This window comes from Vitis vinifera, chromosome 5 (assembly GCF_030704535.1).
Source record: "Vitis vinifera cultivar Pinot Noir 40024 chromosome 5, ASM3070453v1".
NCBI lineage: Eukaryota > Viridiplantae > Streptophyta > Magnoliopsida > Vitales > Vitaceae > Vitis > Vitis vinifera.
Genome location: NC_081809.1, coordinates 24,324,726 through 24,343,915, shown reverse-complemented (window position 1 = coordinate 24,343,915; position 19,190 = coordinate 24,324,726). Strand labels below are relative to the sequence as shown.

Below are 19,190 nucleotides of genomic sequence, written 5' to 3'. Positions count from 1 at the left end.
TTATTATATATATATAAAATGATATTATTATCAATTTATTTCTTTTTCATTCTTATTCCTATTATTACCAAACATTAGAATGGAAACAAGTAATCATTTCAATCTTGAATTCATAAGTTCATCAAAACACTAAAAATTGAATTACAAAATTCATTTTCATTCATAAAAAAAAAAAAAAAAAATAGGAATGGAAACAAAATATCAGCCTCGATTGATTTTGAATTCGGCAACCAACTCTCACCCCATATTGCATGACTTGCTTAATTCATGCTACTAATATGACCCACTTAATTTACCCTCACCCTAATTGCATGACCCATTTAATTCACTTTACTTGATTTGAATTGGAATTTGAGTTAGACTTTGGAAAAAAAGAAAAAGGAAAAGTTTCATGTGAGTACCCAACCTACCCTAATTAATTTAATTGGAAGAATTAAGTTTGACGATGTTGGAAATAATATAAACAGATCAAAAATATAAAATTTTTACCATACACTCCTATAAAAACAAGAATGGTTTAAATATGCATTTATTAGTAAAAAAATAATACTTAAAATGGTCAGAAGTAATACTTATATCATTAAAAAATAGTATTTGAATGACCAAAGATATTACATTTAACCAAAAAGCTTGTGAAATGGTAATTATTTTTAAATAATTGTTTAAAATTTATATTTTATAAACTTAGTTCCTACCCTCAAAGACACCCTTCAAGTTCAAACTTGTGATTTTAACTCTGATACCACTTGTAAGACTTTGAACACTACCAACACTCCTAAAACAATTATTATCAGAAAAAAAATGCATACATTAATCTTATAATATATTCACCTAAGTGTCCACTATAGTGATGAACGCAGTTAACCCTCTAATCTGCCAATAATTATTATTGTTATTATTATTTTTATTATTCCTATTTCATATTTATTGTAAGTAATTATTTATTATTAAAAACAACATGAAAAACATGTGTCTATAGGAGTTGATAACATGTATAATAAGTTTATGCACATGTAACACATATACAACTTTGTGATATGTAGTATTATATTGCAATTCAAACGTTTATGTAGTCGGGATGAAAGTCAAAGTTTATGACATGGTCATCGCATGAATTGACAACCTTTTCTTATAAGCATTAAGAATTGGTAACATTTTTTCAGGAGTTGGGTTAGTTAATTTGTCAAACCTAAGTTGTGAGTCGGTCCATGAAAAGTTAGTTTGATGTATTAATACAAATAATTTAATTCTTTTACTAATAATACTCATTTTTTGGTAATAATATTATTAATAAAAATTATTTTAATCCTAATTATATTGATATTATAAATAATAAAGTGAATAATAATAATAATGAAAATAAAAATTTGAAATTTTAAAAAAAAAAGACAAAAAAAAAGAACCATTTTAAATATTTTTTAATAATTAATTTTGAAAATAATATAATTAGAATATATTACATTATTGGAAGAAACAGCATAAATTCTGGATTAAATTCATGACAGTGTGCGCACTTTAAGCCAAAGGTGGGTCCCACTAGGAAGCGCCCATCGACGAATCCAATTCTCTGACACACACACACAAAAGAAGGAGAAGAAGGAGAGAAAAAGGAATATAGTCATTTCTTGAGAACGACGTCGTTTCCAGCTTCGTTCTCCGTCTCCTACGTTCTCTTTTGGTTTGCAACGACTCTCCTTTGTCTCTCTCCCTTCTATCTCATTCACGCTGACTCGGAGAAAAGCGGGTACGTTTTGTTTGCCCTAGATTGGTTTCAATTTTTAATCTCAATTTCGTACAAGAATTTCGCTTCGGGTTGATCATCTTGGTTATCCCATATGAAACCTAATGAGTTTAAGGCTGTTGTTATTTAAAATTGCGGAATTTTGAATGAGTTTTGGCTGTTGGTTGAGGTTTGTTTGGTTGCCGAGAAAGTCGTTTCTTTGTAGTTGCTGTAATGTAATGTAATTGTGTTGGCGCTTATTTGGTCTGGAAGGTTGTTAGGTTTAAGGGTCTTCTTTTTTTCTTTTTGGTTGTTAAGATGAATGTTTGGGTTGGACTATTTAGAGCATTTATTTGCCTTAATAGGCTCTAATTTAATTTCAATTTCATCTAAATTCGCTTTTATTTGATCACTTTGGTTAAGCCATATGAACGCTCATGAGTTCAAGGTTATTGTCATTATTGTAATTTGCGGAACTTTGTACGACCTTGAGTGTTGAGCTGAACTCGGTTTAATTGAGGAAACCATTTCTATGTGTTTTGTATAATTTGATGTAACTGTGCTAGTGTTTATTTGGTTGGGAAGGTTATTGGGTTTAAGGGTTCCCTTTTGTCTTTTTTTTTCCTTGTGCTAATATGAATATATGGGTTGGATTATCTAGGCCATTTTTCCCCTAATTTAATTTTAATTAGTCCAAATTTCCTTCCATTTTTTATCTTATTGGTTATTCCATCTGGGGGTAGGATTGCCTAGCCATCTGTGGCCCTAATTTAATTTTAATTTAGTCCAAATTTCCTTTCATTTTTTTTATCTTATTGGTTATCCCATCTGGGGGTAGGGTTATCTAGGCCATCTTTGTCCCTAATTTAATCTTAGTATAGTCCAAATTTGACTTTATTTTTTATCTTATTAGTTATCCCATCTGGATATTCATGATTTCAAACTTATTGTTATTATTATTATAACTTGTGGAATTTTGAATAGGTTTGGGCGTTGGATTAAAATGTTTTTGGTCACTGAGGAAGCTATTTGTGTAGGTGGCGTTATGTAATTGTCTCAGTGCTTGTTTGGTTGGAAGGGCATTGGGTTTAAGTTCTCAGTACACGTATGGAGCTGTTAGCCATTTTTTTTCCTTGAATTTCAATTTCATCCAAGGATTTGATTTTATTTACTTTTAGTGGTTGACCCAGCTGAATATCCATGACTTGATTCTTATTTTTATCGTTATTTGTGAAATTTGAATCAGTTTGGGTATTTTTTGAGCTCTGGTTGATTTCTGAGAAAGTGATATCAAAATTTGCTTTTATTTGACCATATTGGTTAACCCATGTGAGTTTTAATGAGATTAATATTATTTTTCTTATTATTTTTGGAACTTGGAATGAGTTTGGGTGTTGGGTTGAACTCTGTTTGGTTTCTGAGGAAGTTACCTCTGTGGTTGGTGTAATTTGGCTGTATTAGCAGTGCTTGTTTGTCTGGGAAAGGTATTGGGCTTTTAGTTGCTGCTATGGAAGTTAAATGTTTTCTTTTGCCGCTGAGATGAATATATGGGTGGGGTAATCAGGTCATTTTTTGCTCTAGATTGACTATAATTTAACTTCAATTCCACCAAAAAAATTCTTTTATTTGATCATATTGTTTACTGCATTTGCATACTGTTTAGTTTCATCTTATCTTTATTGTTATTTGTGGAGTTTTGAATTAGTTTGGGGATCAGTCGAACTTTCTTGGGTTGCTGAGAGAGAATTAGTCCTATGCTTGTTGTAACTTAGATGTGTAAATGCTTGTAATATTGTGTTTAAGGTTTTCTTTTCTTTTTTCTGTTTAAATGCTAAGATGTCTATATTGGTAGGGTTGTTTAAGCCTTTTTTGTTCTTTTGTTTTTTGATTAGAAACAAGAGATGTATATATTTATATTAATGAAAACGTGAGAAAGATGAGGAGTCCTCCCCACAATTATAAAAAACTGATCATAATATGATTGACCTCCTATACTATACAAGGAGTTTATATAAAAGGTTTAGACTACAAACACAACACCTCTCAAGGATGTCCAAACCCTTTTTATTTACATACCGAAAGCCAGTTGAGTTGGATAACTCTGAGAAGTTCAACAAGCTATTTGCCAAAGGATCTTGCCTCTACTAGAGCTCCCCAAACCCCCATATGAAATGATCATCATATAGCATATACTCTTTGGTGGAATCCAATCAATCCTGACTTATCTGAATAGACCATGCCAAAGGCCCAAAGTTATGGGACAATGCGGTAAGAGATGATCAATAGACCCTCCACTCCCCTTACATAAAACGCACCAATCGAGCCTAAGGTTTTCCCTAACATGTTTCTAATTTAACCTCAATTTCACCCAAAGTTTTGCTTTTATTTTATTATATTGGTTATGCAATCCAAATATCCATGTCCTTGATCTTTTTCTTAATGGAATTTTGAATGAGTGTGGGTACTGTTTGGTTTTTTCGAGGGAGTTATTTGGCTATATGGGTTAAGCCATTTTAATATCAATGAATTTAAGTTTCATTTTTATTATCATTTGTGGAATTGTGAATATGGGTGTTGGGTCGAGCTTTGTTTGGTTGCTGAGAAAGTGTTCTGTTTATTTGGTCCAAAAAGGTATTGGATTTAAGGGCTTCTGTTTTTTCTTTGCTAAGATGAACATATCAGCCCATGTTTTAGGGCTGGTGGTGAGGAGATGTGAATAATGTATTGGTGTTTATGGCCTAGCATTGAGGAGTTTTGGTGGTATGTAATTTGCAGTTATAAGGAAAATGTGGCATGAGGTATAAGAAGAGTTCCTTTAGTATAATATTAGTGTAGCTAAGATAATTTCTTTTGATTTTCAGGGACCGTGGCTAACATTGTTATCATTTGTGTCTATAGAACATGAATTGAGCAAATTTTAGCTCTCTTTTTTAGCAATAATATTTACCTCTTAATCATGAATTTATTGCTTCTTTTGATTTTCCACACCAAGAAAAATTTAATGTTAGGGGTTTAAATTGTTTTTGGTGGGAGGGAAAATGAAATATTAGAATTTTCTGGATATTATTTTAAGGAGTGGAACGCAAAAAATAGTGAAGTGATTAGTTTCCTTGGTAAGCTTCACAAGGTGGATATTTGAAAGGAGCTTGGATGCAAATTTAAGTGTTGGAACAAAGGTGAAGCTAAGGACATACTTTGAACCTATAAGCTTGGCAAAGGGCTTGTATGACCTATAATTAAGATTTTGGTCAGCAAATTAAAAAGGTGATTGATGATGAGTCATAGATTTTCTCTAAATGAGATGAATATCCTTGATGCAGCTCTCATTGCTAGTAAGGCACTTGGTTCTAGATTGGGGAGTTCTAAGATGAATATAGTTCATAAATTGGAATTATCAACATTATATGGAATCCTTGTGTGCCTACTAAAGTGGGTTTCTTTGCTTGGGAAGCTTTTTGGGGTAAGGTGTTAACTTTGGATCAACTCAAAAAGAGGGGCCGGTGTTTAGCCAACAGATGCTTTCTTTGCTGTGAGGAAGAAGAATCTATTGATCATATTCTTATTCAGTGCTCCAAGGCTAGAGTGTTATGGGAATTATTATTTGCTCTTTTTGGTGTTTCTTGGGTCCTGCCTTATTCGGTTAGAGATACCCTTAGTGGGTGGAGTGGCTTTAATATGGGCAAGAAGCGCAGAAAGGTGTGGAAGGCAGCCCCTTCGTGTATCTTTTGGGCGGTGTGGAAGGAAAGAAATAGGATTGCCTTTGACAATGAGGAGCTATCGATGAATAGGTTGAAAAATTCTTTTGTTTGTAATCTTTGGGTGTGGTCTAAACCAGTTGTAAATGAAGGTCCTCTCTCTTTACTTGGTTTTTTTTATTGGCTAGGTGCTAGGTGAGGGCTGGTATTGTATTTCTTCTTCTTTTTGTGCCCTAGGGCGTCTCTTGTATACTCCCTGTATGCTTTTGAGCCTATTTTTGGGGCTCCTTGCTATTATATGCTTCTTTGTGTGTTTGCCAATCAAAAAAAAAAAAAAAAATAGTTCATAAATTGGAAATTGAGAAAGCATATGATCATATTAACTACCTAATTGGGGCTTCTTGTTACCAGTATGGGGAAAATGGGTTTTAAGCATAAATGAATCAAGTGGATCACATCGTTGTCCTTGGAAGGCTATTGCATAAGTTTCCTAAGAGTTTTCCAAGTTTACTCGGTTTGTGGTAGGAGATGGGGATAGAATTCGGTTCTGGGAAGACTTGTGGTGGGGGGACCAAGCTTTGGGGGTCTAATATCCAAGACTACTTAGAGTAGTCACAGATAAAAATACTCCTATTTCTTCAATTCTTGGATCTACTCGCCCATTCTCTTGGAACTTTAACTTTCGCCAAAACCTTTCCGATTCTAAGATAGAAGATTTAGAAGGCCTCATGCGGTCTCTTGATCGTCTACATATATCACCTTCGGTTCCAAATATGAAATCGTGATCTTTATCTCATTCAAGACTTTTTACAATAAAATCTTTCTTTCTTGCCTTATCTCAATTCTTTGATTCGCCTCCAGTTTTCCCTACTAAGTTCGTCTGGAATTCTCAAGTCCCCTTCAAAGTCAAGTCCTTTGTCTGGTTGGTGGCTCACAAGAAGGTTAATACTAATGACTTGCTACAGGTTGAGAAGACCCTACAAAGCACTTAGTCCCGACATTTGTAAGTTGTGCATGAAGCATGGAGAAATAGTAGATCATCTTTTTCTCCATTGCTCTTTGACAATGGGGTTGTGGCACAGATTATTTCAATTAGCAAAGACGGATTGGGTCCCCCCAAGGAGCATCTTTGACATGTTATCTACTAATTTTAATGGTTTTGGATCTTCTAAGAGAGAGATTGTTTTATGGCAAGCCGCGTGCATCGCTTTAATTTGGGTGGTGTGGCGGGAAAGAAATGCAACGATTTTTGAGGATAAAGCAAGGAATTCAGAGAATCTTTGAGATTCTATTCTTTTCCTTGCTTCTCTTTGGGCTTTTTGTTCTAAGGTTATTAAGGGGATTCCTCTTACCGTGTTACAACTTGATTGGTTAGCGGTGTGTAATCCCAATGGGTTGGTCTAACTAGAGTGATTGCTTGTTTTTACTTTGTATTTTCTTATTTTTGATTCCTTGTGGTTTTGTTTTTCTTTGGTGGGAGGATTCCTTGTCCTTCTCTTGTACTTCCTTTTTATCAATATATTCCTTTATCATTTCCTATAAAAAAAAATCAAGTGGATCAAGTTTTGTATCTATATAATCAGATTCTCTGTGTTGATCAATGGATCTCCATCCAGTTGTTTTTTATTTACTTTATTTTATGTATGATCTACTCTTTTTGGATCTCTCATGGCTTGAGGCAGGTAACCTTTCTTTTCTCTTATCTGTTTGTGTTAGTTATGAAAGCTTTAGGTTATTGTTATAGAACTGCAAATTGTGGTTTCAATAGAGGAGATTTCTTAGTGGGGAAGTGGATCAAGTTTTTTCAGTTGTTTAACAACTTCCTCCTTTTTTATGATGTGAATGATGACTAGTTGTTCCTTAGGTGGATCATTATTACTTTGAGGCCTTGGTCTGGGAATTAAAGAACTAGATCCCATCAGTTTTCATTCCAGGTTGTAGAATGGGAAGGTTGTCTTTTAAGTTATTTAGGTTTACCTTTGGGTGCTCCTTTCAAGTTGGTGTCAATTTGAGATTTCATTGAAGAAAGATTCTGCAAAAGTTTGGTTTGTTGGAAGAGTTCAAGTGGCAATTCTTATGAACGATGGATGGTTTGACTTACATATATTAGAAGGTACACCTTGTAGTGTTCTTAGATTGGAGGGGATTTAGTGGGGTTCTCTCTATGTTTGCTGGGTGAGGGTGCAGGGTTAACATGTAGTTTTAGCCGTCCGAATTTTTTCAGGTAGGGTTAGTCTTCTTGAGAACATACCTTGTCTGGATTATCTACCATAGAGAAAGGATGGAGTGGGGTTGGAATTATGAGTCTCACTGTATATAGGCTTTACTCAGGAGGTGGTTTTGGAGGCTCACGACAAAGTGGTATTTCTTATAAAGAAGAGTCATCCAGGATCAAATTGGAAGTTGGAAATCGGAAGGAGGTTGGGCCTGAAAGGGAGAGGGAGATGTATGATATTAGTCTTTGGAAACTGATCAGAAAAGATCGGATTGCCTTCTAGGCTTGTATGATCATATCTATGGCAGATGCTAGGTGCACAAAGTTTTGATTCAATGTATGGTATGGTGCTGTTTGGTATTGCTTCTCTTAGAAATGCCTGGGTGGCGGACCTTTGAGATGGGGCAGGCGACTAAAGTAATTGGTCTCCTTGTTTTACAAGGTTTTTCCATGACAGGGAATTAGGATGGTGCATGCTTTTCTTCAGTACATGCAATCTATGTTGGTGACGGTAGGATGCTCAGATAAGTCAGTGTGAAGGTTAGTGAAAAATGATAGCTTATTTGTCAAATCATATTGAAGTTTCTTGGGTCTGAGAGTTTATGGTTCTTTCTCTGCTAAGGACGTTTGATACCTTTTGGCACCAAGCTGAAGTTATCTTCTGTTTTTCAGAGATAATTTAGGGGAAAATTCTTATAATGGATCAACTTATAAAAAGGCTTTAGTTTTTTCTCAAGTTGTTGCATTCGTAAGTAGGATATGTAATTGGCAAACTATCCTCTTCTCATTTTTGGCTTGCAGTTTGTAGACTTTGGTGTTCTTTATATTCAATATTCGGGTTTTTCTTTTTGATCTCTGTTAGACTTTATTGATTGTCTAGGAAGTGGATGGAGTGTTTTCTTTTTTTCCTTCCTTTCTTTTCTCTCTCTCAGCTTTCAGTGGTATCTGTATATATCTGGCATACTTGGGTTACTTCTCTTTCTTTCTAGTTGCATTTTTAATAAATTCTCCTTGTCTGCCTATTAAATAAAGTCATTATCTTGCCATGCTAATAGACACACTTTATTTCCTCGAGTGCAAAATCTTGGCCTTCTTTCTGTGTCTATTCCTATCTTCAACATGATTGTTTGCAATCAATCAACTTTGAAGAGTAGTTACACATTCGGAAACAAGAGGACCAGCTTGCGCTACATATAAATTGAAGTAAGCTGCTGAAAAATAGGTTGTTAATGAAAGTAAACACAACTCAAGAAAGTGGTTTGTCTCTTTAAACTTATTTTTCCCAATAGATCATTGATTTTGACAAATTGGATCTCATGGAGAAGCCATCATCTTAGTAATCTTTCCTTTCTGTGTAATCTTTGGGCTTGGTCCAAGTTATTTTTAGTTTCTGGTCGCCCCTTTGTTGTACATTTTGTGGACTGGTTGTGCTCGTATTAAGAAGGACGTTGTTTTTTGTTGCCCCTCCTTTTTGGAGGCGTCTTGAGGTGTTCATTGTATATGTCCAGTATACTATGGGATGCTTTGAAGGCGTCTTCTATTTATAATATTCTCTTGCTTTACTCATCAAAAAATTATCTCGAGTAAGCTGTACTTTCTGGAAAAAACAGTTCTCTAGTGTGTGAACTTCCTTCTTGTGAAGTATACATTTCTAGCATTGCCTGACCATTAGCTCATTAGTGGTTTATAAAGTGATCAATTTATTTTGCTTGTGGACACTAACCTTGTAAGAGGTGCCCTTGTTATAGATTGTTAAAAACATCAAAAAGCTGTGGAATAAACTTCAAAATACTAGAAGGGATTCAATAGTCACATTTTTACATCCTTTTCCTTTCATATTCACTCCACGATTATTTGACAACATGTGTGGGTACAGTGTTTGATAATGTTTTATTGCCAAACAGGTGCCTTTCTTTTGCATAATGACTAACCTTGATCAGAAAAATGAGCATGAGTGGATAGAGAGGGTGAAAGCAGAAGGAGCTGTTCCACTTCTCGAACCAGATAACTGTCCAAATGGTTGGGCTTCACCCCCTGGAGACAAGTTCATGGTAAGAGGTCCTGATTACTTTTCGACCAGGATTAAAATTCCTGGTGGTGAATGTCTTCTAAAGCCTCTTGGGTTTGACTGGATTAGAGGTTCTACAAAAATATGGGAGATCTTAAACCATCCAAACAGCCGTGTTAGGAAGGCTCTTGAGGAAGAGTTTCCTGAGGGTGATAAGCCTTTTGTTTGGGCTTTCAATCTACAGGTTCCAAACAAGGATAATTATAGTGCTGTTGCATATTTCCTAGCCACGGAACCTATTCCAGAGGGGTCTTTGATGGAGCAGTTCTTGAAAGGTGATGATGGGTTTAGAAATTCCAGACTTAAATTGATTGCCAACATTGTGCAGGGCCCTTGGATTGTAAGAAAAGCGGTTGGAGAGCAGGCCATATGCATAATTGGCCGAGCCCTTACTTGTAAGTACTGTGTATCAGATAACTTCATAGAAGTGGATGTGGACATTGGATCTTCCATGGTTGCAAGTGCAATTGTTCATCTGGCATTTGGTTACATCACTACCCTGACCGTTGATCTAGCTTTTCTCATTGAGAGTCAAACTGAATCAGAGCTTCCAGAACGAATATTAGGAGCTGTCAGATTCTCAGAGCTGAACCCTGCTTCAGCCAGACCTTTTGAAACTTCAACTGAGGAAACCACTGGTAGTTTACAGTCCTCTTTGCCTACAAGATTATGGAAATCAATTGGGCAGGGTTTCTCCAACCTTCTTCAAGGTGCTCCTGAAAGTGGTTCTGTCTCTGGTTCATCTCGTGCCAATGGGATTGTTGATCATGAAGAAAGTGGAGAAGACATAAAGAAATGGTAAGTACTATTATCATATTTAGCTATTATTCAAATTCAATGTTATAATAATATCCAGATCTTAGCCTCTTTTTCATGTCATGGAGAAGTTGGTGCTGGGACTGCATTGTGAAAATCCCTGCTAGTCAAAACACATGTAGATCATTACTTTGTTGCTAATAGATCCTACCGAGTGTCCAAAATGTGCTTCAAATATTTTGGGATGCCACCTTCCTGGAACTAAATTGATTGGGATGCCTAATTTACCTAATAATATGTAATTTTTTTTTCTTAAAATACTCCCCGCCAATGATGGACCTAGGGGCCTGCCTCATCCAACAATTTGATATACTCCATGACCTTTTTTTTTTCTTCTCATACTAAGCAAAGCTTTAGACTATGTCTGTTTCCCTGGAAAGTTTCAGGGTAAGAAAATAGGAATAAAAAATATAAAGGAAAAAAAAGGCAAGAAAAATTTACAATTTTTCTCTTGTTTGATTATTCATGAAAAAGTTGAGGGAAAATAATACTAAGAAATAGACCTTCCACAAGCTTTTTCTATCTTTTTTTAAGGAAAATGAAAAAGAAAATCTTCTAGTGTTTTCCTTCTCTTTTAGTATCTTTCTCTCTTATCTCTTTGTATGGTATCCAATTCTAAGAAAATTATTTTGTTAACATATTTTCGCTTTCTTTAATACTTTGCAAGAACCAAACCTAGGCTTAAGCTACAACATTTTTTAGATATATTTCCTTTATTTTTGCTTTCTTTAACATTTTTTACTTCACTTCCATTGTTTCATGGGTAATCCCAAGTTGTATGGTACTTCGGAATTGATTCGTTTGATTGATGTGCAAGCTCAAAACTTAGGATCTAGTCTATATACTATAAAATTCCTGTTCTTGTTTGTTATGTTTACACCTAAGAAAGAAGTTAGGTAGAGTGACAAGCTTAATGAACGTATATTAGTGCTCAACACTCATTAGCAGGAGTGAGTTTTGGAGCTTATTTCATGCCATCTCTCTGAGTTGAGACCCCATGTTTGTTGGGCATTAAATTCTGTTTCGGAGCCATATATAAGACAATATAAACTTTAGACCATGTTTGGATTGGCTTTGGTGAATGTTTGATTTTATTGGAAGAGCTTGTGCCTTAAAAGCTCTATTTTTAACATATGTAGGAAGTTATTCCATGTTTAATAAAATCCCAAATGGGACCTTGATCATTTCTCCTTTGCTTTTTTCAGATGTAGTTTCTTTTTTCCACCCTGACAATCTACGAATTCATTGTGATATATGCAGATGAATGCTGGTGAAGACAATCCATTTGCTGCCAATCAAAATCTTCTGATCTCACCTTCAACCTCCATCTCTGAAATCTTTTAGGCGTGGGGTAAACTGTATGGTTAAAGGGAACTGATGAATGCTCTATTTGGGGTCCTGGGTGTCTTGGTCATTTTTATTGTTCATCATTCATGTGACAGGGTATCAGAATTGTTGGGAATTAGGTAAATCTGGAGTGCATTCTTTGTCTATATAATGATGAACTTGCAGTTTTATTATGTTTCAGAAGGAATGTTTATAAATAGCAGAGGAGAAAGAACCTAGAAAGAAGAAGATGAAAACAGAGTAAAGAGCTTCAGTTCATTACTGAGCAGAACAAGAAACTTTCCTTTTTATATGTAGGGTTGTGCATGTTGCATCAAACCTTCAAATTCAGGTTATCATTAGTGGGCTTTTTCTTAATTACGTAGACTTATTTTATATAAAGGTTATTATTATTTTATTATTTTAAAAAATAAAAAAATGGAAAGTGTATCAAATGGAGGCTTAAAAATTATTTTTTTATTCTTTTTTAAAAAAAAAGAAAGAAAACAAAGATATGCTTTGAGAATATTTCCCAAAAATATAGTAGCTTCCTTTTCCCTTTTTATTTGAAAGTATAATGGATAAGTCTTCTCACATAATTATGCTTAATCAATCATAGTCATAATCACCACAAAAGGGTGACAAAAATCACCTTAAATTTTGATTTATATCTATAGGCACATGTCACCAATAAAATTTATGAAAGATCAAATATCCTTATTAATAAATCCAGAAATTAAGCAAGATGAAATATTTTGAATTATGAGTTTCATGATACTTAGTTTCAAATTCATATCTAGAAAGTTCTTTTCTTCTTTTTTTTTTTTTTTCCTTCAATGGAATAAAATTGCAAAAATTTTAAAAATGAAAATTTATCATGGAGTTTAAAGAATTTGAATTTGATTTCAAAGGTATACTTTTGATTAGTATTTTTGAATTAGGTTTTTATCATGGACTTTGAATGTAAAAAAATTGTATTGATTTTTACTCTTAAAAAACAAAAATCATAATAATGGAGGAAATTACTCTGAAACCAAGGTATTTAGTGACTGCGGTTTTAATATTTTAATATAAATTTAAAATTCATATCTAGAAGATTTCTCAAACTATTTCTTTTATTAAAAATAAAAAAAATAAAAAATTATAATTATGAAAAAAAAAAATAAGTGTGACATCCCAAATTGAGCCTAGGAAAAAATTCCTACAATTATATGTATGAGTTTCTCTAACCTAACCTTGTAAACATGTTTTAAGGTTGTACTCTCACATAAATTAAAAATACAAAATAAAAAATAAAAAACAAAACAAAACAACAATAGTTTAAAAATAAGCCCAAAGCTAATATATCATTTAGATCAAATGTCACTTTGTTCCAAAATTTCAGAATAAAAATCCTTAAGTGGAACTCATATTTAATATAAGATGAAATGCATGATAAATTAAATTCTCGCCAATTAAAATGTTATAACCAATATTTAATATTGTAGAATAAAATAATAGCATGTACTCTAAAGACTTCATCCATGATTTTTATCTAACTAACCAACTTTTCATACCAAGAAAAACTTAAACATCAACATGATGTATTTAGCGGAAATTTTAGGTTTGACCCTTTCTTCACAATTTACATTTTTCCTATGTTTGTTAGATATGATATGAATTCAAATTCGGTTTTTGGATATGAATTCAAATTTTGCATGTCTATCCACATACGGGTACAAAAGGGAGGGCTAATACATGTCATAGACTTACTTATGCATTAATGCTCTAAGTGGCACAAAGATTGGGCACAAAGCCTTGTTACAAAGCAAAAGATACATATCATTTAAGGAACTTCACAACAACAATGCATACCAGCATGAACTCATGTTGAGGTTGATTGAAAAATGAAAAGAAGAAGAATTTGCTGAATAATTATTATTGATGTTGAAGTGTGTATTTATACAAGGAGGTTTGAGATCTTTCTCTACAAGTCAGGAATCAGCTTACCATATTCTAGACTATCCATCTATAAGTCAGGAACTACAACAGGAAAACTAACATATACAAATCATCTATTCTTAATATGGAAGATTTAGAAAGATTGACTTTCTAACAAAAAAGATTGTTGGACAATGAATGGAAGTTGAGAGAGGATTACAAATGAAATCATGAGTCATTTAAAGAGAAAGAGAATGGAAAAAGGAAGATTTAAGGAGAGATTATGGGAAAATATTAAGTGATTGAATGTTGATGTTGGAGTTAGGTTTGGGTACTTAAGCACCCGACTTGATTGACCTCTCTCTTAGATTTTTCTATTTTTATTTTTTCCGTAAACCAAAGGTTAAGGCTCTTATGCTATGAAAAGAAAGACGTTCTCGTATATATCATGTGAGAATATAAGAATTAAGAATATATTGTTAAAATCATTCTCAATTATTTTTAAAATAAAAATTTTGCTTAGGAACTTAAACAAAAAATATAGTTTTCTTGATTTATTTTATGTAAAATTATACAATTTAAAAATTCACAATATATATAAAATTATTTTTGGAACATGCTATAAAAAAAAAAATACTTGAAAACATTTTAAATTTATTCTAAAAAAATATGTTTTCATTAAAAAATTTGATAAAGGGTCAGTGAAGTTAATGCTAATTTGGATACATTTCCTTTTCTTTTTTTTTTTTTTTTGTCAAAATCAATATAGAACACACACACATGTATATATATATTTGAAATAGTTTTAAAATCATTATTTTCTCCATATAAGTCTGTAAAAGTTTTTCCATATAAAAAAGAAAAATATAGAAAAGTGTATCCCATGTACGCTTAGAAATTTATTTTTATTGAAAGAAAAAAAAAACCTCCATTGACAATACTTTCCAAACATGTAGTAACTTTCCCTTTTTCCTTTTTATTTGAAAGTGTAATGGATAAATTTTCTTATATGATTTGGCTTAATCAATCATATTGATTTAGATTTATATCTACAGGCCCATGTCACCAATAAAATTTATGGAAGATCAAATCTCCTTATTAATAAATCTAGAAATTAAGCAAGATGAAATATTTTTATTAATTAATCCAAATTCTAATTATGACTTTCATGATACATAGCTTCAAATCCATATCTAATATATATGTATTTGTTTCCTTCAATAGAAATGAATGCAAATATTTTAAAAAAGAAATTTAATCATGGAGTTTAAAGAATTTGAATTTGATTTCAAAGGGATAATGTGATTACCCTCCATCGCTCTCATCCTTGATCATTTATTATTATTTTTTAAAAACATGTTTTAATATTTTGAAAATATAGTTCCAATACATAAATAAATTTTTTTTTTAAATGATTAATTTGAACAATAGTTTAAAAATAAGCTCGAAGCTAATATTTTGGTTAGATCAAAGGCCTATTTGACCCAAAATTCCCAAATAAAAGTTCTTAGTGTAACTTAGATTTGATGCTTAAACTATTTATGTGGGTATGGTTAATAATTTTCAATCAATGACCAAAATTATAATTATATGAATAGTATGATACGTTAAATTCTAGTCAATTAGAATGTTAGATTCACTAGGATCCCTTATGTTTGGAGTTAGGTTAGGGTGTCCAAGTGGGTTAACTCAATCAATCTTGAAATTTTTTTTTATTTTTTTTCATGTTTCCTTCCTGAAAATGAAAGTCAAGACTTTCATGCTGTGAAAAAATAATAGTTCTCATTTTCGTGGTTCTATTTAATCAAAAAGATAATCAATCTAGATTCTTAAACATCTCAGAAGGTAATCCGATTTTTATGTAATGAAAATGCTTCAACCATGATTTTTATTTAACTTAAAAGATTCTTATTTTTTCAATTACTAAAAAAACCTTTCATAGTCAAACCCTTAAAACTCTTCATAAGGATCCAAAATTTCAGGGTATTAATTATTCCTGTAATAACCAATATACGGTAAATCAAGATATAATCAAATAACATGATCTTAACTTACGAGTTTTTTATACCAAGAAAACCTTAAACATAATCTAAAAATTTTTTGGTATACTTTCAATTTGAAGAAAATGAGAAACAACAAAAAACAATAACTAGGGTACGCACCATAAAATTATGGAATACATGTCTAGATATGGATATGGATATGAATTAATGCATTAAGTGGCAAGTAGAAAGCCTTATTACAAGAAAAAATAAAAGAGGTTGGGCACAAAGCAAAAGATCATTTAGGGACGACTGACGCAACAACAACGCATAGCATCAAGAGGGAAAAGAGTTGAATTAAAAGATGTTTGTTTTAATTCAACTAAAAACAAATAAAAGATGTTCTTTAAAAATACAATGTTTCATGTTTTTAAGAACAAAAAATTGTTTTCCATTTTTTTTTATTATAAAACATGTTTGTTTTATTTTTTTATTAAAACTATTTTTGAAAACAATTACTAAACAGATTCTAAGTAATTGAATGTCAATAAGATAGAAGATTTTGAGATATTGAGAGAATGATTTAATAATTAGGATGCTAATTATAAAGATAAGAACCTAATTTAATAAGGACTAGAAGGAAAAAAAACATTAAAAAATAAAATTTAATAATTGTTTTTTCTTTTAATAAAAAGAGAATGTTATGATGCTAGGCTTTTTTTTCCATGGTACATATTTTTTTATATTTTTTATTCTTTATTTAATTATAGCGTGCAATATCTAGTATTTTCTTTTAAGAAAATGATAAATTAACAAATAAAGAGAAAAATGGAAAACTAAAAATATGATAATTTATTAGAGAGATTTATTATTTTAAGATATTTTAAGACTCTCCTTCTTCACTCTTCTTTGATTTCTTTTAAATGGAAACTTCCCCCATACTTCTAAAATTGATTTATTTGATTGCCTAAAAAATAGAAGTAAAAGTTTTGTATATTATTGCTTTATCCTTCCTTTTCCTTGAATGAATGGAGTGAAATGGGTTTTCTTCTTTTCATTTGTTTATTAAGTGGAAGAAAAGTAGTCTAATATAAGGAATTTTAAAAAAAAAATATTACAATTTTAAAAAATATTTATTAAAATGTGGCATTTTTTAAAGAGACAATTTTTACTGAATTTTATAATTATTTTTTCAAAAGATAATTTTTATATTTGAATTAAAATTATCTTTTGAAAATATAATTTTCAAATAATGTTACAAAAAGTACCAAATGCGAGGAAATGCCACTTGCATGTATCGTCCGTCCAACTTAGTACTTGGTCAAAACCCATCAAATAACGTGCACTCGAGCAATAAGATTATAATTGCAATATGCGTCTCACACGAGACAGGCAATTATTGTACAACATAAATAGTCAATATTGCGTATTAAAGTTGCAATAAATGACAATTACAAGGACAAGCAACGTCAGAATGCCCATCCACTATAAAAATCAATGGTTTCATAATGTATCCGGTTAACGAACCGAAAAAGTTACTATTTCACGATTTAGTCGTCGAACCGATGATTAAACCACAATCGAACATATAACATCATAAATATATAATTTATATTTTATTAAAATTAAAAATAAATTTTAAAAAATTATAAATATAAATAAAATTAAAAATTAATAATATTTATTTTTTTATCTTTTATATAAATATATTAATATTTTAAAGTTTATTAAATAAAACATATACAATATTACATATGGAAAATGGAAGTGTTTAAAAAAATATTAGATATTTGAGATGATTTTATTAGTTTTTTACAACTATTGGCACAAACTAATTAGTAGTAGGTTGGTGCAACGATGCTCACCTTGATCCCTTGGTCCAAGTTCAAACCCTAGGGCTATAAACTATACATATATAAATGCACCTCATTCAGTTGCTTTCATCTCAATTGGTTGCAGGCCATAGTGGGTTGGGTTGTGAATGGGTGTGGCCCATTGGAAATTGAGGCCTATTTTGGCCCAAATACCCAGATTCTTAGTTGAACCGAATCGTCCCGGTTCTATCCAATTTGGCGGTTGAACAATTGATTTGTCCAGTTCAATGCCAATTTGAAGCCCATTATGGCTCAAAAGCTCAATTGAACAAGACCAGGGTCCAGTCGACAAACCGGTTGAACCTACCGATCCGGTCTCATTTTTAAAACATTGATAAAACACATCAAATACTTTTGGTTGCTAGTCATGGTGGGTTGGCCGTGAATAGATGTGGCCCATTGGAAATTGAGGCCTATTTTGGCCCAAAAACCTAGGTTCTTAGTTGAACCGAATTGTCTCAATTCTATCCAATTTGGCGGTTGAACAATCGGTTTGTTCGGTTCAATGCCAGCCCGAAGCCCATTATGGCTCAAAAGCTCAATCAAACCAAATCAGGGTTCGATCATCAAACCAGTTGAACATGTTGGTCTGATCCCATTTTTAAAACATTGATAAAAAGCACATCATATACTTAGTGAAAGGGTACACACTCTTATTCATACCAGAATTCTGTCAAAAATTCTTCAAAAGCTAATTTAACCATTGAATGAGGAGTTTATCTGAACACACCTTTTTTTATAGCTCCAACTAACAACTAAGTAAAATAAGCTACTTGAAGAGAGATTGTTTGTTGTGCATCTACACTGTAGATTCAAAAATAATTTCAAAAGTGTTATATTTTAATAAATATTTTTTAAAATTATAGTATTTTCTTCTAAATCCCTTTTATATGGTTAAGTTTTTATAAATTAGGATTCACCATCTCCCATGACTATTGTCTTGTACAATAGTCATTTTAAGGACTCGCGTTAATCAACAGAAATCATGTAAGAATGTCATAACAACTCTTTTAAACTTCATTTAAATCAGAGATTGTTTAGGGAAAAAAGATAGATTTTTCACATTTTTCAATTTTATTTTCTTCCACATAAAAAAAACTTCAAAAAATATTATTTTTTGGACATATTTTTCTTACATGAGTAAGACAACAAAATGATTTAAGGGCATCTTTCATATCGTTCTCAAAACCATTAAAATAGTTGTTAAAAAATAATCATTACCAATGATTTTAAGGGTTAATTGCATTGACCTTCCCTAAGATTTTGGTTAAATACATTTAATCTTCATTGGTTTAAAATTTCATCAAACACCTCTCATATCAATGTCATTGATATTTTCATTCACTTCCCCTCTAATTCAAAATAAAGAAAATATTTGAGATTTTGTTGAATGCACCTCATTTATCATTATTTTTAATTTTTTAACATTTTTTACTTTATAAGCTGATCTATGTTACTAAATATAACATTTTTTTTTTAATTTTTGTTTTTTCTTTTCTACTTTACAACTCACTCATGTTCCTAAATATTCCCATTTTCTTTATCCTTTTTTCAAGGTCTCATCTTCCAACATG

At 31.8% G+C, this 19,190-nt stretch overlaps 1 protein-coding gene across 3 annotated transcripts; it reads left to right on the top strand.

The window, feature by feature from the left end:
• The first annotated feature begins 1,490 nt into the window (after positions 1–1,490).
• LOC100247353 (protein ENHANCED DISEASE RESISTANCE 2) lies at positions 1,491–12,034 on the top strand. 3 transcript variants are annotated; one of them, XM_002268829.5, is made up of 3 exons: positions 1,491–1,744; positions 9,535–10,496; positions 11,775–12,034. In XM_002268829.5, coding segments are annotated over exons 2-3 (945 nt in total). In that variant the 5' UTR covers positions 1,491–1,744; positions 9,535–9,552; the 3' UTR covers positions 11,776–12,034. The 3 variants fall into 3 exon arrangements, with proteins under 3 accessions (XP_002268865.1, XP_010650600.1, XP_010650599.1); XM_010652298.3 differs by lacking the exon at positions 11,775–12,034 and adding an exon at positions 2,705–2,825 and having other exon boundaries at positions 1,511–1,744; positions 9,535–10,677; XM_010652297.3 differs by having other exon boundaries at positions 1,512–1,744; positions 9,535–12,034.
• Positions 12,035–19,190: the final 7,156 nt, after the last annotated feature.